A 27,162-nucleotide genomic window follows, 5' to 3' on the forward strand; every position below is an offset into this window, starting at 1 on the left:
TGGGGCCTGATGTACTTGGTTTTTACTATGCAGTTATCTGCAGAACTTGCTATGGTTTAAAAGCACTAATATAATTAATCTCGCACATTCTACAAGACCTTCTACCTTCTTTTTAGAGAATGGGAATCTGAGGAATAGCATTAGGCCTAAATTTCCAAAAGGGACCACTCCTTTGGGGACCTCAGTTTATGGATAATCTACTTGAACTGAGATTCTGATTTTCAGAGATGTTGAACTCCTGTAGTTTTGATTCACTTTAATTGGACTTCTTGGGAGCTCTGTGGTTCTGAAAATAAAGGTTCTGAGTATCTCGTGTTGGACAACCAATTAAGGTTCAAAATTAAGCCTAAATCATTTGAAGTCTTCTTAGTGACAGAGCCAGAAATAGAAGCAAGGACTTCTGACTTCCATTCACCAACCTTTATCACATGTCCAATCTTTTTCCCTTCCAGTTCTGGCTTGCATCATTTTGCCATATGTCACAGCTATGGGGAATAAAGCATCATTGGAAAGCTCAGACCTTAGAACATGGCAAACTATTCCAAGACAATATATGGAGGGAAAGGGAAAAGAGAGGAACAAAATTGTGGGCCTAGTTCGTGTGTGTGTACTCAACCCCTAGCTGGAGGCTTCAGAAGGAAGCTCTGGAGATAAGTTAGCATTGCAGTGAAAGAACCATCTGAGAAGTGGCTGTTTTACTCCCCCAGACAGAAGGTGATTTTCATCATTGTACACAAGGGTAGAGCAGGATCTTCAGACATGATGATTCATCAGTGCAATTCATCAGTAGTGAGTGGGGGAAATGCTGGTGAGGGTTTCCTCCCTGTTAATACTGCAAGACAAATACCTTAAATCAGTTTGTGAGGGAATGAATGCTCTTAGCATAAATCTTGTCAGGTATAATAGTAGAGGTGCACCAATATATCGGTTGTCTATTGGCTCAGCACAAATGAAAGGGAAACTTGCGTTATCAGCTATCAACTTTTTTTGGGCATTGTGGCCGATAATGTTCTCCAATAATTAATTGTGGCTTCTGGGCAAGGCCTCTGGATACCTGGGTTCCCTCCCGCAAGCTGGGGTGACCCTGGATACACCACCATCCCCTCACTGGTGGGCTGGGCTGGAGCAGAACAGCTGCTGTAGTGTCCTGGGTGCTGGCATGGCGCAGACTGTGGGATGGGACCAGAGCAGGTGCTTTAAAAGGTGCCAAATGCTGCACTTGACTGTGGCAGGGAGGGGTGGGGTGGGGCAGGCAGAGCTGGGCTGCCTGGCCTGGCCCAGCCCAGCCTGGCCCGACCCAGCGTGATTCAACCCACAGTGCCTGGGGGTCTGTCCCCTAGGGGCTGGGGCAGAGCCTGGGAGGGGCTGGGCAGACTCCCTGCTGTGTTGCAGGACCCTTTCCCTTTGGGCAGCCTCAGGCTCAGGCAGCTGCTCTCAGGCTGGGGTTAAAGGGCAAGGGCTGCATCTGGTATGGGGCACTTTTACGTGGGCTCTGGGATTGAGGGGGCAACACTTTAATTAGAACAGCTCCGACTGCTGCTGTAATTAAAGTGCTGCCTTGTCTCCTGTATTAGCAACCCCACACTTAGAAATGGTGGTGGGAACACTTGAACTAAAGCTTGTTCAATGAGCTTTATTGCTAAATATCAGTTATCGACTCAGTCGATACAGCTGGTTAATAATTGGCTATCAGTATCATCCAAGAAAACCTTTGTCGGTTCACCCCTATTTGATAGGGGTGGGGGAGAGGGGTTGCCATTTTTTTCGGTCCATTGCTGTTGCAAAATAAACAGCTATTCACCAAAGTGCCCCAGGGGAAAACCAGGAGCAATAGTCATAAACTCCTAAAAAAGAGGTTTCAGATTGGATACAAGGAAAAAGTTCTTCATGGTTCATGTGACCAGACTCTAGAATAGACTCCTGTGCGGATGATGCAGGCACCTACCCTAGAGATCTTCAAACGGAGACTGGATGCACACCTTACTGGGGTTATTTGACCCCACAGCCTTTCCTGCCCAGAGTAGGGGGGCTGGATCTGATGGTCTCACAAGGTCCTTTCCAGCCTTAAACTGTGAATCTGTGTAAAGACCTATTCTCCTAACATGCACAGTAGTACTAAATTCACTGTATGATAGAGCAACATATGCAGCCCAATAATAGTTTGGAGGAAATTACTTTTACTTTTCTTAATATTCTATGCAAATCATTTATTAAAACATTAATATTTGTATTAAAATGACATGTAAAGTACTAATAAGGAGGAAACTTTTGTCAACTGGGTTTTTTATTAACCTAATCACAAAAAATCTCACCCTTTAAATTAGTGGACTAGCAAGGAGGTGCGGGGAAGAAGGCTTTCAAATATGCAATGCAAAATGTACCTTGCTTGCTTTATGGGTTTGTCATGCCTTGTGCAGGAGGCTGCATGTTGTAAAAGATAATTACTTTCCTGCTTCAAAGGTCAGACGTGATAGTAGGGAGCAGGTTTACAAGTAAAATTAAATCAGTCATTCAGGGGTTGTAGGCATTACTGGAAAAAAAAAAAAGTAAAATAAAAGGAGGGAAACAGGATGCTTTTCTAAAATCAATATATTCAGCCAAACCCCTCACCAAATGTTTATGACCACTGGTATGACTTTTGTTAATGGCATTAAAAGTCATTAAGAATCCATGAACTGGTATCATTATTAAAATGTCAATATGTTCATCTTTACAGTAAAAGGACTATTAAATAATTTACAATTTAAGAGGGAGGAAGGCAGAAAATATGTCACCAGACCCAAGAAAGACGAAATATTAAAACCTTGTTCTATTCTGGCATCACTTGTCACAACTGTGCTTATGGACAGATTTTTAATTAGGAACCTGCATGGTACAAAATAATACAGCCAAACAACTCATTTACAAAACTAGAAACACTCTTTTTAAATATGAAACAATTGAATTAAATGGAATTTTTAGGCTAGATTTTTTTAAAATCTACATATTTTCAGTGTTATTTGCAAAAGTTTGGCAGATTAATTAATCACTAAGTTGAAACCCAGCTGTATCTTTAAGGGAAAGGATTTAGTTTCCTGTCAGCTTCCTTTCTGGAAAATGTGATTTGTGTATAAACTGAAACCTTTCCAGTTTGGGTAAAACATGTTTGAAAACACCTTTTTTGGGAGAGTCATATTTTGATGGGCAAGGAAAGAGAGGTTGTTTTCAGTTTTAAAAATTTACAGAAATATTTTGAGAAATCCAAAAGCTTTTTTTTTTCCACTTATACAAGTACACACTGTTCAGACAAGAAGAGTTTTGACAGTGTTAACCTTGATCTGTTCTGGCACTGCAATCCACTGGAGAATGTTCTTTCAGAAATCACTGTACTTTGAACTGCTGATGGGACTGCTGTGGTGTATGTCTAAACAGGGACCATGGTGTTTTGTTTCTAAGAGACAACAATAGGGTTTTTTTATGTTTGTGTATATGTGGGCTGTATGAAAGCTATACACAAATGTAAGCCAGAGTTGAGGACACACAAAATTTTATTCCTTGAGGTTCCTGATGCCTTTTTAAAAAAAACAAAAGGTAGGCAATGTGTGTGTATAAGAGTTTGTATCTGTGCCTGGGTGTTGTGGGAACAGGAGTTTGCTGATTCTTTTGAATGACAGCATAAATAAGAATTTATTTCTTATCAGTGTTCTGTGTAAGCAGGATACTTAGAGTGTTTGAATTTAACTTTATGGAAAAGAAGCATAGCAGCTTGCATTGTTAGAGTTTTCTTACATGAAAAAATGCAAATTATTATTTAAAAGAATAAATGATACTACCAGTGTCAACTTCTTAAACAAATTCCATTTAGAAACAATTATCATCATGTTCCACTATTTCATTTTTATTTTTCTCCTTTTTGTTCTTTAGCATTCATAACATTTATATGAAAATGGAAAATTAGTTTATTAGAGGTCTCGAGTTCTCATATGTATTACTTGGGAAGTTATGTTCTTTTCATTAGCTAGAAACCCCACCTTTTGGGATATTTTAAAACCAGATTGGACAAAGCATTACAGAAATATCCTGTGGAAACAATCCTGCACTGGCAAAGTAATAGACTAGATTACCACAGTATATTTTTTCCTCTGTCTTTAATTCACTGAATTTAATTTCACAGAATCTTTAATTTCACTGAATCCATTGTTGCATCCAGGACCACTTAAATCCCACATTTCCTTGGAAAAGAAGTAATTTGCTTATGTTGAATTACAACCTAAGTTATAACATCAAGACTTGTAATTTGTTCTATAATACAAAAAGGTACAAATATGCGTACATCTCAGTTTTTTGTATTAGTCTCATTAGTCAACGCACGTGAATATCTTGATTTCTGTTTTCTTTTATAGAAAGAGTCAAGTGAGTTATTCATGATATTATTAAAAGTTTTACATAAACTTAAATAATGGTGGCAATTTCACTTCTCCTGCTGACTCATACTCTAAAAACCTCTGCCTCGCATTCCAGCAAAATAGAAATCTGCTTAAGTAATTCCTAAATTTATGGTATTTAGCAAGACATCTACAACATAGACAACTGCATTTAGATTTTATAAAATAATGAATTACATCTGGATAATCTGAAATTGGAGGTGTGCTCTTAGTTAACTGCTGAGATCTTTGGTGTATAATGCCTAATGGAGACTTTTTTCCCTTTATTTTGTCTAGTGTTGAGGGTGAGGCTCCAAGTAGTGAAACTGGCACATCTTTGGATAGCCCATCTACCTACCATCAAGGACCTATAACACATAGTTCAGCTATAAGCCCAGACCATTACGACCACTCTGCTTACGGGCTGTATTCTGTCTCCCCTGGGCAACAAAGATCCCGGAGACCTAAGCTTCAGCATTCAACATCCATACTGCGAAAACAAGCAGAGGAAGAAGCTATTAAAAGATCAAGATCACTTTCTGAAAGCTATGAACTATCTTCAGACCTACAGGATAAGCAGGTATTTCATCTATGTTGTTCTGTTTATGAATATGGCAAAGGCAGTTATTTATATGGAAGCAAAAAATACATTAGATGAGCTCAGGTGTGCTGCTGAAATGACAGATTTTTATTTTCTGACTCCAAGTTAGTTCATAACTGGCATAGTTAAATGTTATTGAAGTTCCAGTTTCCTCCACTCTGCTTTTCCTTGGCTCACTGAGCTACAGTTGAAAGTAATGGTAATAAATACTTTTCATTCCATCCAGGAAGAGCACACACCAACTGCTGCAGCTTCCTGAGCCTGACGAAGGGTTTTTGAACCCGAAAGCTTGCTTAATAACTATTCTCCAACCATTTGGGTTGGTCTAATAAAAGATATCAAATTCACCCAAGGAACCTTGTCTGGTAATAAATAAGGAATTTTCTTCAAAGAAATAACTTAATTCTCTAGGAGAAGCGATTTCATGCATTTGGCTTATATTGTTTACAGGATAAAACAATGTAAGTTTTTTTTTTTTCAAGGAAATGAATCATTTTAAACTGTTGGTTTTTTGTTTTTGAAAGAAAAACAATTGCCACTGTGCTTTCACACTAAATTCTTAAGGGCCAAACTTGAGATCTTGACTTAGTGTTTATTTAGTTGTGCAAAAATCCCATTGGGTTCACTAAGAAGTGACTATGACTCATAAAGACATAAGGATGCATCCCTGAAAAGACTGTTCTCTCAGAATTATGAAATTTCAAATGCATGTTTTTAAACTCTACCTTGAGAAGAGTCTTATTTCAAAGGTGTTAGCTTCTACATTATTTTCATGTGTGTCAGTGCTTTCACCATTCAGAGCAGCGCTGTCCAATGCGCAGCCCCAGAAGTTTTAACTGCTGGCCACTGGGCTCCTGGTTAGGGCACTGCTCCTCCCTTGTACTCCTGCTGCTGCCAGCTCATCAGCTGGTTGTCCAGCTCACCCTCCGTCCTCCAGCTTCTGTTTCCTGCCCCTGCCATGGAGAGACAGGGTGGTGCACCTCACGGGATGGACACAGTTTGTGGCCAGGGGGTTGAGGGGACATGGGGGGCCCATGCAGCATGTGGCTGGGGGGCATTTGGTCCTTGTAGTGTGTGGTTGAGGGATCTATGGCCCACTTGGAAGTTGGACTGCCCTAGTTTAGAGTAACAGTATTTTTAACTGGCAAGTGAACAATAAGCATCCATTCCAGAGACCCTACTTGTGATACATTTTCTTATTTACTGTGGACTATGACATATGTCACTTTGTTTTTGCTTTAATTTTTGCTGTGATAATTATGGTCAACTGGGAAAGCAAAATGTATGGACATTATCTGAAAGGTAATGGATTCTAGATGGTACTAGTATTAAGCCTTCTGCCTATTGTTACTATAACAAGTCTTGCAAAACAGATGTACTTCAAAAATGTACTTCTATGTGGTATAAAAGTTAGTGCAATAGAGATCAGTATTTCATTCATACTAGAACCAAAACACTTTTTAAATTTAATGATGGTAAAGAAAAAAATAATGGTAATGATGATGATAAAAAGCTCATTTATCACATTGTAGTTGGCATGTAAGGGAATAAAGTTTCAAAACATTGGTATATTCTATAACTACAAAATTGTTTGGACAGTGAAACAGTAATTCATTGAGCTGTTTATCCAAGAGTGTAAGGTCCTGCAGGGAGGGATTGAGCTGTTCCTAGTGTTTCCCTACATACTGATAGTAGGCCACAAAAATTAAGTCTTTTTCATTTTGAATTTATTTAAATAAAGGATTTTAGTTGCTATACAGTGCTATTACACTGAGGTGTGGAAGACCAGATTCTGAGCTTTGTTGAGGAGATGCAGCCCAAGGATGAGGGGCAAAGGTGGTTTTAAGCTATCATTTTTATTCCCCAACATACTTTCCTGAGGGTATATCCTTCTGCTTGGACACCAGGGCACCTCCTGGTTCTTGGAGCAAACCTTAATAAAGCCAGTTTTATCAAGTCTCTTTGCCAACCCTGAATAACAAACCCTTCCCTCTGCGGCATCTACCCTAGAACCTGAACCAAGGCGCTGTCACAGAGCTCTTGGTTTGCTTGAAGATACACTGCAGACTCCCTACAGAATTCCATCCACCGCTTTTCTGTTATCTTAAGAGAGAATCAGGGCTGCAGGTGTGAGTTTGAAACACATGTTTGGATTGACAGATGTATGTACCAAAAGGTGGTAAAAAAAAAAAAAAAGAGGATAATCACTACAATGGAAAATTTTAGTAGAAATCACAAAAAAATCAATTAAAAGATATTAGAAAAATATATGTAAGGCTTTCAGAGATAGCAAGATAATATTAGAAATTTATTAAAATCCAGCCACAGGACCCAGTGAGTGATTTTTTTTTTAAGTGCCTTTCAGTCAAAGTGCTGCCACTCACCCACCCCCAAAAAAGTATATATTGATAATCTGGATATTGCTTAAGATCAATAGCATTTAGATCAACAGCCTTCAAAAATTTTATGGAAAAAAACCAATTATCTCTGGGGAAACAATATTTTAAGGAAAAATCAGCTTTTATTTTCCTGTTTCTTACCAATTCTTCTGTTCCTTCTGAACTAATTTAACTTTTTTGAAATATAAGTGAAAATCACACACTGTTTGGGATTGATGCAACTCAGTGGTTCTCAACCTTTTGAGAGTCAAGATACCTCTTAGTTTCACTTGTTTTTTTGACTATGGAAAAATAATAGAACCATTTTTTCTGCTACAGAGAACTCAGAAAAGCATCTATAGGTCAGAATGTTTTTGTGGAGTCCATTTTAAATCTCACAGTGCTAATATTGGGTGGCACCCTTAAATTTTGTGTGGCACCTCACAACATCCGGGGGCACTGCAGCACTCTGAGAATTACTGATTATAATCACAACACATGAAGTCCATCCATGTTAATTAGTCAGTTGGTCTAATAGTAAGTACATTTGGATGGGATGTAACAATACTTATTAAAAGTACTAATTATTAATAGTCTTTAGAACATCTTAGAAATATCTTAGAACATCCTGGTGAAGGAAACAACGGCAAGTATTATCCCCATTTTAAACATGAGAAATTGCAGTAGAGAATCTAAAGCCATGGACAGACTGAGGCACCTGAAGCACTTCAGACTGAAGCATCTGAAGCACCCTGAATCCCAGATCACTTCGAAGTCAGCCCCAACCCCGCTCCTTCCTAATTGGAGCACTCCAAAATGGCTGCAGAAGCATGCAGTGGCACACTTCTCCAGCTGGGGGGCTAGAGAGCATGATTCCCTGCGTGCTTCAGTCTTTGTTATCAGAGGGTTCCCAAGGACGACCAAGCGAACAGGAGAGCATTCATTGATTGTCCATCTGCCTCCCCTTCCCACAAGGGGTGGGGAGCAGAGTGCTGTGGAATGCTGAAGGATTGATTGAGCACAAAGACCTTTCAGGAAGTTGTTCAAAAGGAAGTGCTTCAAAGATGTCCATTACTTTTTATGGTAATTTTTATGCACTTAGGCAATTCTTAAAGTGCTTCTTGGGCTGTCTGCATCTCTACCCTCATTGTTTGGAGTGCTTGAAAGGAACCTACACCCCCATCCCTCCTGTCCCTCCCCCGACCAGGACTTGCTTGGCTCCAGCAGTGGTGAACACTGATAAAAGTGGCTACACCCCAAGTGGGTTGTGGGATGGGAGTTGAGAGGGCTAACTGATTTGGGAGGAGTGTGGCAGCAAGGGGCTGGGGGGCAGCAAAAAATAGCCCAGTGCGGGGAGGGGGTAAAAAGGACAGCCCCAGGGCTGGGGCCAGTGACTGGGCACAGCCCCAGCGTTGCAAAAGGAAAGTCTACAGAAGTTCCATGTACCAGTTTGACCTAAATCAAATAAGTTTCATACTGCATAGATCCAGGTTTATCTTAAACTGGGTTCTGCAATTTTTAGACTGGTTTGTGTAAATGGAACTTCTGTACAGTCACAGGTTTAGACTGATTACCAATCACTGAGACCGGGTCTGTAAATATAAGGTTGACACCAGGATGGGCTAAGTTTAAATCAGGTAGCCATTTTGAACCTGATTTAACTTCCCCACATGTCTGTAATTAGCTCATGCAAGATTGTTCCCTATAGTATATGGTTTCCAGTGCTTTGCCTACTGTAGTTTAAATATGCATACTAATACTGTATATTTTACTTCTCTGGAATTATCATTTCATAGTCCGAAACAGTAATAATAATTTACATTTTGTTTTAAAAATTAGTCAATTTTCTTTGAACATTTTATGAGGAATAAGTCTGAAAAAGGCTAGGAATAGGACTCCAAAAGAATGGTATGTCATTTGTCACTAAGTTAAATTGATTACATCTGTTACAATTATAATTGGAAACACTGGTGAGTGGTTGTCTTGTGTGCCTCTGCAACAGTAAAAATAAAGGATGTAATAAGTTTAAACTTATCTTTATGAATGCTGAACAGTCTTTATGACTGAAGTAAATCAATCTTGTAGGTAGATAACGTATTATAAGAGCTATCTCTCTCGAACTACATGGGTTTGGATGTTCAGTCCTTTGCAAGGCCAGACAGTATACCTGGTAAAACTTTGCAGTCTTGATTTTCCTTAAAGTGGAAAGATTCTGGTAGTAGTGCACAATCAGAATGATTGCATTAAGTTTATAAAGAATTGCATCTTCGCAACAACCATCTCTAGAAGAGAGAGAGAGAAAAAAAAATTGTTTTTAGAGGAGACAAATGCAAATTTATCAAAATTCAGATGGAAAATTTAAAACTTTTTGTCAGCTCATTGTTTCTATATGACAGATATATATACATGTTAGAGGTTTTTTAAAGGAAATTTCAAATCCTTAGCTATGCAGTTCTGTATAGATAGTGAAGCCTTTTGAGCTTTTTTTTTTAATTTATTAAATATTTTATTGTTTTCATAAGTTACTTAGATGTAATATACTGAAAATAAATAATTTTATCTGATATTTTTAAGATGTTTATCACTGTGGTGTCTAGGCATAAGTGGCACCTAATAATTTTAGAGTCTGTGCTTGATGAAGTATTTATATTTCTTTCCCTTGTAGGTGGAAATGCTAGAACGGAAATATGGGGGCCGTCTCATAACTAGACATGCTGCTCGTACTATACAAACAGCTTTTCGCCAGTATCAGATGAATAAAAACTTTGAGCGACTTAGAAGTTCTATGTCTGAAAATCGTATGTCAAGGCGCATTGTACTGTCCAATATGAGAATGCAGTTTTCCTTTGAAGGACCTGAGAAAGTCCATAGCTCCTACTTTGAAGGGAAGCAAGTTTCTGTTACAAATGATGGGTCAAAATTAGGAGCCCTTGTTCAATCTGAATGTGGTGACCTTGGGGAATCAGCTACTATGAAATCTCCAGCAGCATCCACTGACTTTGCTGATGCTATAACAGAACTGGAGGATGCTTTTTCAAGACAGGTCAAATCTCTTGCAGAATCGATTGATGATGCTCTAAACTGCCGAAGCCTACATTCTGATGAAGTCCAGACACCTGATCAAGTCAGAAGTCGTGAAATAGAGAGAGAGAATTGTACTCAAGCTAAGCCAGCAATCCATAATGTAGATCATAGGAAACTTGATGAGATGACTGCATCATATAGTGATGTCACATTATATATTGATGAGGAAGAACTCTCTCCACCCTTACCTCTTTCCCAGTCAGTGGACAGACCGTCTAGCACAGAATCTGACTTGAGGCTTCGGTCTGTGAATTCTTCTCAGGAGTACTGGTCCATGACCCACAAGGATGATAAGATAGACACTGATACAAGCTGCAGAAGCACCCCTTCATTGGAATGCCAGGAGCAAAGGATACGAATGGATCATCTTCCATTGCTAACTATAGAACCACCTAGTGACAGCTCAGTGGACTTAAGTGATCGCTCAGAGAGAGGTTCATTAAAGAGGCAAAATGCATATGACCGAGGGGTCTCTAGTCAACAAGGAAGCCCAAAACATATCCCACATGTTATTCCTACCAAGATTATAACTCGAGAAGAACAGGAGGCTAGACACAGGCCAAGGCCTATTGATAGTCATTTAGCTATCAATGGCACAGCAAACAGGCAGAGCAAATCGGAGTCTGATTATTCTGATGGAGACAATGACAGCATCAATAGCACTTCCAATTCTAATGATACAATAAATTGCAGCTCAGAGTCTTCTTCTAGAGACAGCCTAAGGGAACAGACCTTGAGCAAACAGACCTACCACAAGGAAACTCGAAACAGTTGGGATTCACCTGCCTTCAGTAACGATGTTATCAGGAAACGCCATTATAGGATTGGACTGAATCTTTTTAATAAGTAAGTACAGTGCTTCTCTGTTTTCTATCCATAATTATTATTTCTGTATTGGTCCCTTGAATGAAGAAATATATAACTCAACATCAAATCATGGAAAAAGATTTGGTAATGTAATGCTGGTTTTGCCATCAAAAATAACCACCTTACTCTCATTAGAGGAGTATATATAAAAAGCAAAAGAGAACGCAATATGTGTTTATAGGAATCAGAGTAGCTAGACATGGAAATGAACTGATCACACAGTTGTTCTTTGTACAAATGCGTAATTGTTCTGTGTGGCAAGTTACAGGTCATCATGAATAAAATTGGCATCTTTGTAGTTAGCAGTCAGTTTCAGAAGAAAAAAAATTGCGCTGTTGCTAAAGATTGCAGACAACATGGCAAAATGAACCAGTTGCCTCTGGAAATATGTCTGTTCCACCCTGTCCAGGTTTTGGCAGTTGTAGGTATAATACAATCAGCTTTTCTGCCCATTTATTCAAAAGTGGATGTTTTAAAGTTGGTTGCTAAGGCACTGTTAATGTCAGTGGGAGTTTTGCCTTTGTTAGGATTTCATTCAGTCAACTTTTCAAAACGGGCACCAAATTCATTGAGTAATATTTAGGCAAAATCAGTATTCAGAGTTTGTTTATTGTAAGCACAATAACTGTATTCATATTATTCCCATTTGTTTTCCTACCTAACAATTTCTAAGAAATGTCATGAAAAATAATCATTGGCCTCTCTCAAAACTATTGATGCTTTATTAAAATAATAATACATTCTTATTTGAGAATATTGTATGGCTATTAAAGCTATACATATGGTGCAAATACTACTGTTTAAAAATTCTGTTGTATTCCAGTTACTAGAGTTATGTAGTCAGATCCAATTACAGATAGCATTATCTGGTGGTTAGAGCAGAAATGGAGTAATAACATCCCTGAATTCTTTTGCTGTGATTGGCTTGCTGAATGGTAAGTTATTTCACTTGTGCGCCTCAATTTCCCCATCTGTAAAATGCATATACAATATGAATTTACAAACATTCATGGTTTACATCATTTTTATAAATTTCCTCGGAATATTTAGATGGAAGGGGCTTTGTAAGGACCAAGATTTTACTTTTAAAACTATAGGCAGTCTATAATGCTTTTTCTAAGAGTGTTTGAATTTGTCTGCAGGGTTTTGCAGGATCTCTTTGTTTTGGATTTTGAAACTTCTAGTGAGCTACCTAGATATTTCATAGCGTGCTTTGTAGCAATTTCATACAAGTTAAATCTGTTTACTCCCCCTTTTTGCTGAGAGTGCTGTAATTTTTTTATTTGAAGTAATTAGTCAGCAGTTCAACTGCTGTTAACTCTAACATAGCAAATCATTTTATTCTTTAGATGCTTTCATAGGAGGCTATGTAATGCAGTGCTAAATATGGGGTTAGCCAGGTCTGACTGAAAAAACCCCGTGGGATAATGTATGCAAGAGAAGTTAATTAGTGTCTTGTCAGTGGGTTAAAGGTTCCTGTAATCTTGTGAAGCAAAGGTTTTTTGCATGCTTTTCCTTCTTAGCAAGTGAACTGAGGGAGAAAGATACTTACATTTTCTACACTTAGAATGTAGTAAATCATTCACATTTCTTGAAGAAGGAAAGGGTTCTTAAACTGTATGGATGACTTTTAAGGGGCCTACTCTTGTTCACTATTTGCACAGTCATTGGTTCCAAGCTTTCCTTGGTTATTGACCTGTGGGCCTAACAGATGGTATGTTTTGTGGGATAGAGAGACCAGACTTAAGAAAAGGGGGAAAATACTCTTGTGCAGATAAGCAATACTATCAGGGGTTGAAAGATGCTTCTTAAGTCACGTGCTTCCATGCCAGTATGAGGCTGACAGTGAAAAATAAACCTCAGACATTGAGTGTAGAAAAGACTGTTCCTCAAAGAACATTGCACCATTTGCTGCATTGTTGGTTTGGATGGCTTGGAGGAGATAATGCTACTGAATTTGCCACTGAGTTGGTGAGATGACTTCTGTAGCATTTCAGTGGCAAGTTCTCGGACAAACAGCGTTATGCAGCAATCCAGGTTATGTCCTTGAGTTTATTGGGGATTTTTGTTCTGCACATTTATTTGATGTTCGTATTTCAGCTTCTGGATTGTTACATATATGTCAGCTCTTACAGACTTGTACTGAGTCACCCAGATTGCATAGGTGGGACCTTCGCTAGACAGTATCCAATTCATATGCGTCTTGCTCATCTTTAAACCCAGAAGAAACCCTGTTTCTTCTGCTTTCAAAAACAGCACAATCTAATGCAGCATAAATCTTTTAACAATTAAACTAAGATAGTAAGGAAAAAGACTTTAGTGAAATTTATTATTCAAAGTTATAGTAAGATACGAAAAAGATTAACTGAGGGACAGAAATTGCTTTGGAACACCCCTGGGGTCCTCAGTGGCTTACAAGTGACATCACTTCACTGTAAAGAACCCTCCCCCACTTTTAGTTATATTACCAGGATATACTATATAGAGTGTCAGTTTAAATTAACTTCTGATTTATCTTCAAATAATGTCTTGAGTCTGTTGTCAGCATGTAAAGTACAGCATCATATACACATCCAACAGTAACTTAAAAAAAATGGCTGCATCCTCTCTGTATTTGTTTCACTGGATACATTTTACACCCAAGTATACCTGGAGAAGTTTAGAGAATTCCAATGACTATACATTACATTAAAACCAACTAATTAAGGAAGCTAAGATTACCCCAGATCTGTATGTAGCAGAAGGACCTGCAAGCATATTGTTTATAGCTACTGTCATTTTATCTCATCTTGCAACTGTTCTCAGAATTAAAAAACTAAAATATACAAATAAACATTGCAGTCGTCTTGTATTTTGAGTTGAGGGAAGGTATTGTTTTCTTCCAGAAATGTAGTAAGGGGAAAATCTCTTCCTTTAATAGGAGGGGGTGTACCTTTTGTTTCCTAATTCAGTCTGTGATTTTAGTTCTGAAAAAGCAGGACTTTAAAAAAAAAAATTGCTGTCTATTACAACAATGGAAATTCCAGCACATTTATAAATATGGTTCTGCTTGCTTTCACATCTAGGCAATTGTTTTCCAAAGCCAAGTGCAGTTTTTTTTCCCTAAAGAGCATTTTTCTAAGGGGTCAGTTTTTTCACTAGAGTGACACTTTTAAACTAGACTAACATAGAAGAACTGTAGAATGGTTCCAGATTGCTCAGGTCAGACAACTTCCAAAAATAGAAGTGTGTTGGGCAGTAAAGAGCCACAGATGCAATGAACTGCCTTTTTTAAACTTGTGTTCTAAGCTGGCATCAGAATAGGAACATTTGTTTTTGTGTTGTAAAAACATGTACATTTTAAAAGAAGTGTTGTAGCATCTGTTACTTTTGAAATTGTTAACCATAAATTACATTATTTTTGCAAAATGGATTCTAAGGTCTGAACATACAAGTTTTAAGTTGTAGCAGCAAATACATCCTGTCAGTGTGTTGATAAAAAGATGTTACCACTTGCTCCCTGTGTAGAGGAATGACCACAGCTGCTGCCTTATGTATGTGACTGTTAGGGAATCCCAGGGAGCCTTGTTGTGTCTTTATTTAATATGCAAGTTCTGCCCTGATACAGTAGGTAATGCACATTGCTAGAAGCCCACAGATAAAAGAAGGGGTCGTTTTAAAATTTGCTGTGGCCAAGTCTGTGGTTATGTCAAGTAGGTTGTTTGGGTAGGTCAGCTGGAGTTAGTCTTAGGAACTGCTTCACATTGTCTAGTGCAGGGGTAGGCAACCCCTGGCATGCGTGCCAGAGAGTGGCACGCAAAGGCTTTTTGCTTGGAACACACACCTCAGGGCGGCTGGCCAGGAAAGGGCCAGGGCTGAGCTGCCACAACAAGGATCAGGCCTCCTGTAGCTTCCCTGCTGTCTACCCCTGGTACACCAACATCTTACAAAATGAGGTTTGCAGGTGCTTTGGTGTTCTGTCCAAAAACGTTGCTGAACCCTGGTATACTGGCTCCTTTGAGACACCGGGGATCTAAGGCTGTTGCTGATGTCTTCTCATCTCTGCCTGGGTTTTGAATACATTACTTGTTTAGGACTCCAGCTTCTTTCTGTCTCAACCAGTTTTATTGTTTACTGCTACTGTAAATCATGGACATTATCAATAGAGGACTGAGGAATTGGTTTCTGAGTTGCACATTATCTCCAACTTTCTCATTTCTGTGCTGTATCCTTACTTTGTCTGTGTTTCTCCCCTTTTTTGGTTATCTATTTTAAAGGCCTGTATTGCACAGGTGTCTTGGAGAGATGTTAATTTATGAGTGTTATATCTCGCTAGGACAGAGGTTAGAACCTGTAAATGTTTGACAGTTGTCCCAGGGATACAAGCATGGGGGAGCAAGGAACCCTGCCCGCCCAGGAACACGGGACAAGGGGAACCCAACCCCAAAAGAGAAACTCAGTAAAAGAGAAAAACTTACCCCTTCTAGGACGCCGACAATCTGAGAGAACAAAAGCAAAACCCCTGCAGTTCATTAGCCACGCTTATCTGCAGCTGGAGCTGGGTGACACCGCCCAGTGGATTCAAAAGCCAGCTCTGAGAGGGAGCGAGTGGGGATTCCGGGAGCAGGAGATTCTGCAGGGATCCCCAACGCCGGGTGCACCCAGCACTGGCAGAAGCAAGAAGATCTGACATGGAGGCTGGTGTCAGTGCCGACAGAGTTTGAAGGAACGTCCCACTCTGGCCGCGGATGGCATGAGAGCATGGGACCAGGGGCGGCTCAGCGAAGAGCCAAGGAAGACCCTGGCTGGGGCAAGGATGCGGATCTGAGTCAAGGAGATGCACTGGGTTAAGGCTAGGGCTTGGTGGAGGAAAGAGGGCTGCCTAGCCCAATACCCCTCCCCTTTTTCTTTTCAGTTTTTCTTTGACTTCATCTGTAGTTGGTTGGGTAGTTCCTTTCCTTTTTTTTGGTCCATTGGTGTTCTTTTCTTCCTCTTTTACTTTGATGCAGGCTCTCACTGATTACGTTGTTGTAGATAGGTCTTAAGGCAACAGTAAGGGAATTCTGGTGAAGGAAAAGAGCAGTGGTAGCAAACAGCTCCAGATGGAACCACCAGGCTATTGAGACACATCTCCATGGGCAAAACATCCAGAGGCCCCTGGGTCAAGATGAAACAAAGGTTGAACCAATGAAAGTGCAGGGAACGTGAAGATCCGGAGTTGATATCACCGGAAGGGCAAGCCACACTAAGATCTTAAGGCTCATCTCGAGGGCTGGCATATGGATGGGGTGTAGGGGAGGTAGAGCCCCACATACATCCACCGGGGGGCACGACAACTCTGGAGGTCCCCTCAACAGGAGTCCCCACCATTGAAGATCTATCTGAAGTTGTGGCCGGTGAGTTTTGGGGTTCTCCCCGAAGTGACCGAGGGTCTTCTCCAGAATTGTATGAAGTCCCATCGTGTCCAAAACTAGGCGCACATGCTAAAGCTGCACAGGAGGGGATAATCAAACTGAGACAGGCACAACAATAAACTGACACACTTAAATTTTCCAGATCTCTCTCTCTCTCTCTCTCTTTTTTATGTTCGCTCTCATTTTCTAGGAAGGGTGGACAAATCTGGAAAGCTACTTTTGCTGTGGCTGAAATCATCTGTGTTCTTTCCCATTTTAAAAACACTTGCCGATAAATGTTAGTATTCCTGCTTGTTGTAAATTCTCCAGAGCGTTTCTCAATGCTGCCAGGAATTGTGAAAACAATTTTCATGTTATACAGTGTTGAGTCTCTGATCCAAGGGTTACAAAAGCCCTACCTGCTCCATTCATAATTTCATTACATTTAAAGCCTTCATCAGTTCAAAACATCAAGGGATATATTCTTGGACATCCCTACAAATATGATTAAAGGTATTTTTCATTACACACATGCTCCAAAAATTATTTGATACATCTTCATAGACCCTGAATGGGTCCAGAAGAAAAATAAAAAAAATCAATACTTTTCTTTAACTGTTCTGCATGTGGAAGATGGAACTGTTCTATGTCAAATAAAGGGATCGCTCTTTTAGGAGAATTTTGTAGAATGATATTTGTCTTTCATAGGACATTTACTAAGTCTGCTACAGACTTTTGAAATAAAATTCTTGAAATTTATAGATCAATGGGGGGCAACCTTTTAGGGAGGTTTGTCACAAATTATCCCCAAGTGTCACTCCAATCCACTTTCCCTGCCCGATCTGCTGCTCTTCTTTCTCCTCTCAACCCTGTGTTCCCTGCCTAATCTACTGCTCTGCTTTCTGCTTCCTTCCCTGTGCTCCCTGACCAATTTGCTGCTTTGCTTTCTGCTTCCTGTCGAATCTGGTGCTGTGCTGCCTATTGAAAACAATAACCTTGAAATTAAACGTGGCCATAAGAATTTGCATGTGGTACCTATAGACTTGGTTCATCCAGAATTGATGCAAGTTATCTTTATTTGGAAACTCTTGCAAGTTTTACTACGGGTGTTTCATAAACACACTTCTGAGCAGCACTTTGGCACCTACTTACATCTAGCATAAACTATTTTTATATATATTATATTTTGTTTCAAGGGCCAGATCAGTTCCAAATTCACTTGGGCAAATCCTAAGAGTCAAGTTCCAAACTTAAACTGAGTAGAACTAGTTATTCAAGTTTGTGTGGCTCTGCTACTGGACATAAATCCTCCCTCCCAGACCCATCTGTGTGGGGGTTCAGGTGCACTCCAAATCTGAGACAGGTAACTTATATGTAAACACCAGGCCTGGAGATCTTAGGGTTTAGATGCCCTCTAGTCTCACACTCAGCCAAAAGACCTAGAGGCAAGCAAAGGAGAAAGTAAGAAAGTAATCCCCTGTTACCACAAAATTGTCCAATCAAATTTCCTGCATTGGGGGAAACTTGCAGGGGTTAGCCTGCCCAGAGTGCAAGGATAGGCCTCACCCTGGGAAAACCACCTTTGTGATCATGGGATCTCCCTTGCATTGTATTAGTCCAAAGCCAAAAGGCTCATGGTTTGCCACAGTTCACAGGGCCCCACCAAAGGCAACAACATTTTAAGTCATGGTGAGCCACAACACTGCATACCCACAATCCCTCCGCTGGCCCTTCTCTCTGCCTGGTATATATGATTAGTGTATCCCTGCCCTCCATGGTGACCCCACAGTTCAGCACTGCTCAGTATGTGTGTGTCACAACCCAAGGGTGTGATTTTGTTTTTGTGTGTGCTTTGGCACCACTGAATTATTTTCCCGCTGTTTGAAGCTTTCTTTGCAGGGTGCATTTCTTCTTTGCAGCATAGAAATGCACGTTGCAAGGAGTTCCCGCCATTTGTATTAAAATTCGAGCCCCATTATTGGCTTGTGTTAAAATATTCCCATGTGGCGGCTAGCGATTGGCTTGCTAGCCGTATAAGAGGCTTGAGTGGTTTCCGCCCAAGTTGGAGGACTCCACAACCATCTGGAGAGAGCAAGAGGAGGGCTTCACGTTTTGTGAAGCACTCTAAGCGCTGCGGAGCCTATTGGACCCAGCGTATTCAAAGAAGGCAACAGGGGTCTGATCAGCCTCTAGCCTCTCCCCATCACCGAGCACAATCCTCGACGTATCCCTCTTCCCTGCGCGCAAAAAAGGATCCACGGAGCCTAGGTGTCGCCTGCTTTCTCCGACCCAGCGTGCCCGGGCTGCTGGCCACAGCCCGCACGGCACGAAAAAGGGCCCGGATCACTCCCGGCCTGCACAATGTGTATACTCCAGATACTCCCCAATACTCCCCACTAATGACTGGAACCAGGTGTTCTTGTCACAAGTCCTGTGATGCTCAAAAAAATTATGTGTAGATGAGACACAGGGCAATCTGATCTGGCTTCAATTTGTGGAGGGTGGAGCCACAGTAATCATATGTGCCAAACTGAGATAGGAGTCAACAGAAGTATTTGGGGTATGCAGTGTAGTGGCTTACCATGACTTGAAAACAACTTGGCAGTGAGGGGGACTGTGCTTAATGGGCACTACGTTATGTCTTATTCAGATGGATTGCACTAACCTATCCTTGTGGTTCCCTTCAGCATTGTGGCCTTTTTGGCTAAGATCAAATGTAACGTTTTTGGCACCAAGTGGAGGATGTCAGGACTGGCTCTGACTCTGCTGGTGCTGGCCTAGTATTGCAATACCTCCAGGCCTGGTGCCAGTTCCCTGCAGAGGGAACACCCGCCTGTTTGTTTGTTTGTTTTTTTAGGGGCCACACACAAAAAAGATTCCCATCAGCATATTTGCCTAATGTGGGCCATATATTTTATAGTCATGCTCTGTTTTGGCTTCATTTAATCAGCTTCATAGTTGGTTTCTATTACTGAGCACATGCTGCTTTTGGCAGCAGTTTAATGATAGACAACGTATTTAGTGAAATTTCTTTGTCTGCGATTATAAGACGAAGGGCTCTTTTCCCCCTGCCAATTGAGGGGGAAGGGGGAAACTCATCTTAGAATCAAGTAATTATGGTAGTTTGGTATCTTCTGGGGAGAAATTTAGATTATATCTAATTTCTAAAAGAAGACGGATAAGAGCTGGTCTTACTCCTTTTGCTTCACTTTGGGTGCGTCTACATGTTCATTAATGCTCTGTAGTTACTGTGTATTAAGTTTAGAACTTGGATAATCAAGTACTAAATCAATGCGCAGTAACTTGTGCCACTGCACAGTAGCACCCGCACATGGGTTTTTTCAGACATTAACTGTGCAATAGCCTTATACTACTGCTCAGTAGCATATTATAGATTCATAGATTCATAGGATCAGAAGGGAGCTCAATAGATCATCGAGTCTGACCCCCTGCATAGGCAGGAAAGTGTGCTGGGTTCAGATAACCCCAGCCAGATGCCCATCTAACCTCCTCTTGAAGACCCCCAGGGTAGGGGAGAGCACCACCTCCCTTGGGAGCCCATTCCAGACCCTGGCCACTCTAACTGTGAAGAAGTTCTTCCTAATGTCCAGTCTAAATCTGCTCTCTGCTAGCTTGTGGCCATTATTTCTTGTAACCCCCGGGGGCGCCTTGGTGAATAAAACCTCACCAGTTCCCTTCTGTGCCCCCGTGATGAACTTATAGGCAGCCACAAGGTCGCCTCTCAACCTTCTCTTGCGGAGGCTGAAGAGGTCCAGGTGCCCCAGTCTTTCCTCATAGGGCTTGGCCTGCAAGCCCTTAACCATACAAGTGGCCCTTCTCTGGACCCTCTCCAGGTTATCCACATCCCTCTTGAAGTGTGGCGCCCAAAACTGCACGCAGTACTCCAACTGTGGTCTGACCAGCGCCCGATAGAGGGGAAGTATCACCTCCTTAGATCTATTCGTCATTCATCTGCTGATGCACGATAAAGTGCCATTAGCTTTTCTGATGGCTTCGTCACACTGCCGGCTCATGTTCATCTTGGAGTCCACTAGGACTACAAGATCCCTTTCCGCTTAGTAGTGGTTTTGCCCGGCATGCTATTGCTCAGTGTTAGTATGTGCTACTGTGCAGTTAGCATCTCATGTATTTGCGCCCTTTATGAAGTAAGGGGACCTCGCTGAGTGGAGGTCTCTTTGAAGAAGCCTCAAGTATTATGATAAGAAAAAATATTTTTGAGGGGGTATAGAGAGCTTCTTTTGCTAGTGTCTGCATACTGCATACATAATTGTTGCATACTGAGTGCCACAATTATGATGTACAATTTTGTTTTGTCAAACCTAGACTGCCTGATTTCCTTTCAAAATGAGCCTATGTAATGATATTTTATTAACTGTGGGGACCGTAATATTGAGAATTAGCACTCTTTTAATACCCTATATAGGGACTTGTGTTGCAAATCTTTGAAATAAGAATTTAACCTCAAGGGAAGAAAAATTTTCTTCTGTAGTTCTAATAATTCACATTATTAACTTGTTCTTTTCTGTTAAATCTTGTCTCTTCAATAGAGGCACATAATTTTCATCTATTTTTTTTAAGTTTGACTGATTTTACACTCCTGCAAACCTTCTCACAATCCTTTGGTAAGCGATGAATTGCAAATCTTTAAAAATTGTTGTCAAGATTTATAAATATATATCTGCACCTGTCTGCTTCACCCACATTCTGTGCCTTCCAGTGTTGTGAAGCTGTTAGAACTTTAATAACCTTTTCAGGTTATACTGATTGCTAATTTTTTCAAATTTCAGTCTGATGCTGAAAATAATTCCATTGTCACTTAGTGTCATGCATGTGTTGTAATGTCTGGGCTGAAATTTTTTTTGTTTTGTTTCACGACTGCCTCTGTCTCCATAAAAACTTTAAAAGCTTAATAGAAACCTGAAAATACTTCTGCTACTCTTTGGCTTTATTACATGTATTTTCAGGAGAGAGGGTTTCTTCACCCTTCTTCATGTTTTATTTAGCTTTACGGCTGTTAGTCCTTAATATCTTGGTAAATTGTATTTGTTCTTCAAAGTATATTTGGCTCTGCAGAAACAAGAGAATTGGTGGAGGACTGGGGAGAGGAATGCTTGCTCAAGACTTCGCATCACAGAGGAATTTGTCAACCTACAATATATATGGAGAGTCTAAAAGGGATTTTAGTGTTGTTGCTGCAACATCTGGATTGCAGACTATTCAGTGACAAACTGTTTCAGAAAACATGAAAATCAAAGCACTGTATGCATTTTGTCCTTTAACATACAGAGTAAATGTGTAAGAAAGAAAACGTTCAGAATCTGACTTTCATTAACTCTGAAAAGATTTACCCCATAGGTTAGAACACCCAGGGAAAAAGCCTGTGTTTTCAATCTGGCTTTTTGTATTATGCATACTAGTATTCTCCCTGTCCCTCCCCCTCAGCCCCCCAAGGATTTTTTTTCCAGCAAAATAGGCACCTCAGTTCCTGAATGTAATGTTCTACCCAAAGCACATCTGAATTGCGGAGCCATATGACTTCAGCCCATGGTATATTTAAATGTTGGTTTCAAATAAGGGCATGGAGATTCCCTTTATTGCCATTAAAAGGGAATTTAAACCTGACCAAATGTTGAAAATGAGATCTAGCCTTTGAAAGACTGCAGCGTACCCAGCATTAACTGTGTGTAAATGTCTTCGGGAACTGTGAGAAAATCATTACCTCATCTTCAGCCAATCAGATCAGTCTGCTTTGAAACATTCTAAGCACATATTTCCCTGTCACTGCTACGTGCTAGGAATAGGTAAGTGCTCTCTTTTAACAAAGCGTGGATGGGCATTCAAGATATAATCTCTAATTAGAAAATGACCATTATAAAAGGAAGAATTTGGTTGGCTGCCCACAGTTGCACTCAAGTATTTGAAATCATTATGCAGATCAAGATTTATTATCCAGTTTTATTTTTTCTTCACATTTCAGATGACTAGATTCATAAAGTAAAAAGTGGGGGCAACTGCTTTTACAAGCTTACAGGTTAGGAAAAGAATTTACACAAAGATCAGTATAACTGATTGGAAACGAGTGCAAATTTGTAACACAGCAGTGCAGTGCACATAAACCACTTTCAAAAGGGCTGAAACCAGTTTAAGATAAACCTGGGTGGATGTAGTATCAGACTTAACTGATTTAGGTTAAATCAGTTTATTGTACTTCTGTCCCAGATCCCCTCCAGATTCAAGTTAACTCACAGTCCCCCAGAATACCAGAATGCTTTGCACCTCCCCCACAAATCCCCTATTGCAGCCTTGGCCCAAACTGTCTGCTGCAACTGAGCAGGGAGGTGTGCTCTAGTGCACCCTGGCTTCTGGCCTGAGCCACTGCAGGCATGTGACTGCATTTTTAGAATCAAAAGTGAATGTCTGTTCACTTGCTTATCAGTTTAATCTATGCAGCTTAAACTAACCTGTGATGATTGAATCGATTCAGCCTCAGGCTTTTGACTGTCTGTACTTAGCCACAGCGATCAGCTTCTATGTAGGTCAGGGAGGTTTACGCAGGAAGATAGTCATAAAAGAAAACAGTAATTCTCTAACCTCTTTAACAATCTATAAATAACATTTTGCCCTGATGCAAAGCTAGAATGTTGCATTTGAGAACCACTTATCTGAATTGGAGCACTTCAAGGATACTTCCCCTTCTCTTTCCCCACCAGCCTGTGTATTTGACTGCATGTGGGAAAAAGAAGGCTGGTGTGAGGACTCATTCAGGGTCTGCGGACAGGTGTGTCTTATTGGTGTCTTTGCTCTCTTTGTGGGATTGTCCTTTTTCTTCCCACTAATTTTTTTTTAAAGTTCCCCATTTATTCTGTGTTGCAATAATGTAGACCAGGGGTAGGCAAAATGGTAGATCCAGCCAGTGGCTAGACTCCATTTCCCAATAGCCCCTGTCCATGTGCTGGTGCCAGTTTCCATGGAGACCCCAGAAGCAGCCATACTCTGATAGTGTGAGGCTGGGGTTTCAGTGGAGACTGACCCCAGCAGCACTGGCAGGGCACAGAGCTGTTGCAGAGCCTGGCTGGGATCTTGTGGCAGTGACAGCGTGGTCCAGAGCTAAGGCAGAGCCGCGATCTGCAGCCTGCATGCCCCAGGCAGGAGCTCTGCCTTAGCTCTGGATCACAGTTCTGGCTTGGCTCCTTGCAGCAGTGACAGTGTGGTCTGGAACTGAGGCCGACCCCCGATCTGGTGCCTGCACCTCCCCCTACCCAGAGCATGCAGGCTGCAGATCATGGCTCTGCCTTGGCTCTGAACCATGTTGTTATCACTGCAGGATCCCAGCCAGGCTCTGGAGCAGCTGCGCGCCCTGCCATGCACCCTGCCAGAAGGGGTGGCAATAAGGGGAATGTTGGCGGGGTTATAGCCACCCCAAAATTCCCCATAGGTACCCTTCCCAGCGGTGCTGCCGCTGCCCACCCTGCACAGGCGGTGGCAGCTGAGTCTGCTCCACTTCCACCCGCAGCACGGCTCCTCCTCAGCCCCTCACCAGGAAGAGGCTGGAACCGCTGCTGCCTGCCAGATCTTCTGGGGCCAGTTTCTATGGAAACCCCAGCCCTGTGCTATCACAGCAGAGCTAGTGCTGGGGTCCCCATGAAAACCAGCCCCAGCCATGTGGGCAAGGGCTGCTGGGAAATGGAGTCCACTGCCAGCCAGATCTGGCCTGCAAGCTGAACTTTACCCACCCCTGATGTAGACTTTAGAAGTCAGAAGAATCCTAAAGCCAGTTCCTGTTCATCTTAGTTAGTTAGTAGGAGAACTTGTATGAATGAGGTGAACAGGATTTGGCTCCTAACATCATGTTTTTGTTTGCCAAACAGCATTTACAAGCTTAGCTTGGAAACACAATGAAAAATCACTCAGAGCTCTAGCAGCTTGATTGCAGACTGCTATTAGTTTCAATCGAGCAGGATAGCCAGGAGGTGGAGAAGAAGAGGAGGAATGAACTCTGTTTCAGGTGATAATTTTCAGGCCAGCCAGAATCTTATGCAGTAGCTGTCATAATGTGGAATATATAATTTGCCAGCACATTGGCACCTGTGGATAACATAAAGGAACAGCTTTATCTCGTAGAAAATGATGTTGGCATTGTTTGGTTAAGTTCTTTATCCAGTGCTCTAAAAAAAGAGACATTTCTGGAGTGCTTGTTTTTTTCCCCACTACTGGATCAAATAAAACAGGATGCAGAGATCACTTCTTTATTGCTACATTTTACTCTTAGTTACACTTGTTCAAGTAAAAAGTAGCTCTGTTGCCTGGAATGTCATCAGTCTGGATTAACATGGGTATCACTGAGGCTGCAGACAAATGTTGGGGCCCTGCTCTAAATCATGGCACTTTACGTAAAGCACCATGAGTTAAAGCCCCCCTCCCAATCCAACAGATACTCACCTTTTGGGTTGGGGAGGGAGCTGGAGGCAGAACTGTTCCCTTTCCCTGCCTTCCCCTCCCCCCAGCTCCAGGGCTGTCAGCGAGGGAGAGAGTGAGGGGGAAGGGGAGGGAGCTCCCAGCTACTGATTGTCCAGAGCTGAGGGAGAGTGGAGGGGAATGGAGCCCCCTCACCTCATGGGCCCAACCGAGCTCCCCCATACCTGAGCTGGAGTAGCTGGTGTGGGGCCCACAAGATGTAGGAGCTCTTCCCCTCCACCTCTGGATATTCAGCAGCTGGGAGCTCCCTCCTCTTTCCTCCTTGACAGCCCAGGGGTCAGGGCTAGCTCCTCCCCCCACCCCTCCCTAAGAATTAACTCTGGAGGGAGCACAGATTCCCTAAGGTATTCTGCTCTAGAGCTCCTTCATGTAATACCTTATTTGATTAGGATTAATTTTTTACACAATTGGCCATTTTAAAAGCATTTTGCAGCTGTGAACAAGTGTTACGACTAGGGATCCAGGTTTTCCGTTTCCCATGGAAAAACGGAGCAAAAATGAAGATTTTCATCTTTACTGAAGGAAAATGCTGATTTCTCATTTTACTGGAGAAACCTGTAGATTTTGCAGTTTTGTACAGTCCAGCCTGCAAGGGATTGGGAGGGAGTGGGAGGAGGGTGGTCAGACAAGGGGGCATGTGCATGTATGTGCACGTGGCTGCCAGGCAGCCTGAAAAGCAGAAACCGCAGGTAAGTAGTGGGGGAGCAGAGGGATTGAGGTCCCGATAGGGAGGGAGCTGTGCAGGACTGGGGCCGCTGCCCAGGCAGGGGTTGCATTGGGCTTGGGGCCTAGGGCCACAATGTGGAGCTACAGGACCCCAATGAGGAGTGGGACAGGGCCACGGGTGGCTCATCCAGGGGGTTGGGGGTGGGGCCAGCTCCCTACCACTATGCACACTGCTGGGAGGGAAGGGAGGATCCATGCCCCCAGATCTGTGTGCAGGGCAGGGGTTGGGGTGGGCTGCCTGCTGCAAGCTCAGGCTTTCGCTCTGGTTTTCCCCCCCAACCCTCCCCCTGGGGCCTCTGCAGTCCAGTGGGTGCAACCCCATGCTGTAGGGTGCAGTGAGGCCACACAGGAAAACTGCTTGCCTGCTGCAAGCTCTGCGTTGCCCTGGCAAGACATTCCCTGTGCGCATGGCAGGAGCAGGGGGTGGCAGCATAGCGTTGTGCCCCTCATTGCTGCTGCTCATGCAGGGGATGCATTGCCAGGACAGTGCAGAGCTTGCAGCAGCAAGCAGCTTTCCTGCACAGCCTCAGTCTGTCCTGCAGTGCCAGGTCACACCCGCTGGGTTGCAAAGGCCCTGGGGGAGGGCAGCAGGGCAGGAGTCTGAGCCTGCAGAGGGCAGGCCACCCCCACCCCATGCACAGATCTGGGGGGCACAGTTCACCCATGTCCCCTGGAAGTGCACAAAGCAGCTTGAAGCTGTCCCCACCCCTGCCAGAGCCCTCAGCAGGCAGGCAGCAGGTGGAGGGGAACCAGGCTCCATGCTCTGCTGCACTGCAGCAGCCGTTGCCTCCTGCCAGGGGCAGGGGTCTGTGGACCTGGGTACCTGACACCATAGCCCTAGTAGCTGGTGGCCCCCTCTGGCAGGGCTGCGGAGGGGGGCAGGTGGCTGTGGGTGGGCAGTGAGGGACACCAGCAGGACTGGGGTGGGCTTTGGGGGGGAGTGAGGGGCACAAGCAGGGCCAGGGGGCTGTGGGGTGGGGAGCGAGGGGCTCAAGCAGGGTCAGGAGGCTGTGGGGAGCAGTGAGGGGCCTTTCATTTTAATAATGGATTTGGGGGTTTTATCAGAGAATATGCAATTTCTTCATCAAGGAAAACCAGGATCCCTGGTTCTGGCATAGCTGTAGAATGCTTTCAGAACACTTGAAAAATGTCACTTCTCTCTGTGCTCTGAGAGAAGGAGATGGTCTGAGCACCTGCGCAAGGCACTGAGTAAATGTGTATGAGACCAGGTGGAG

General features: G+C 42.4%; 2 protein-coding genes and 1 non-coding gene across 6 annotated transcripts in view; 2 read left to right on the forward strand and 1 right to left on the reverse strand.

Annotated features, from left to right (window-relative positions):
- Window positions 1–4,812, forward strand: part of LOC106722220 (IQ motif and SEC7 domain-containing protein 1-like) — a 243,806-nt gene extending 238,994 nt beyond the window's left edge. The window contains exon 5 of the mRNA XM_014520086.2: window positions 4,701–4,812. Coding sequence (XP_014375572.2) covers window positions 4,701–4,706 — 6 coding nt within the window. The 3' untranslated portion in view covers window positions 4,707–4,812. The remainder of the gene's footprint in view (window positions 1–4,700) is intronic.
- IQSEC1 (IQ motif and Sec7 domain 1) overlaps window positions 4,701–27,162 on the forward strand; it is an 82,280-nt gene continuing 59,818 nt past the window's right edge. For 2 of the 4 annotated variants that reach the window (XM_025204534.1, XM_025204533.1), the window contains exons 1-2: window positions 4,806–4,983; window positions 10,048–11,312. In XM_025204534.1, coding sequence (XP_025060319.1) covers window positions 10,054–11,312 — 1,259 coding nt within the window. In that variant the 5' untranslated portion in view covers window positions 4,806–4,983; window positions 10,048–10,053. Of the gene's footprint in view, window positions 4,984–10,047; window positions 11,313–27,162 lie in introns of all 4 variants that reach the window. The other 2 variants (XM_025204532.1, XM_006023885.3) reach the window with 2 other exon arrangements.
- Window positions 18,158–18,318, reverse strand: LOC112550358. Its single transcript, XR_003094144.1, has one exon. It is a non-coding gene; the product is annotated as a U1 spliceosomal RNA (small nuclear RNA).

This window comes from Alligator sinensis, unplaced genomic scaffold (assembly GCF_000455745.1).
Source record: "Alligator sinensis unplaced genomic scaffold, ASM45574v1 scaffold81_3, whole genome shotgun sequence".
Lineage (NCBI taxonomy): Eukaryota > Metazoa > Chordata > Crocodylia > Alligatoridae > Alligator > Alligator sinensis.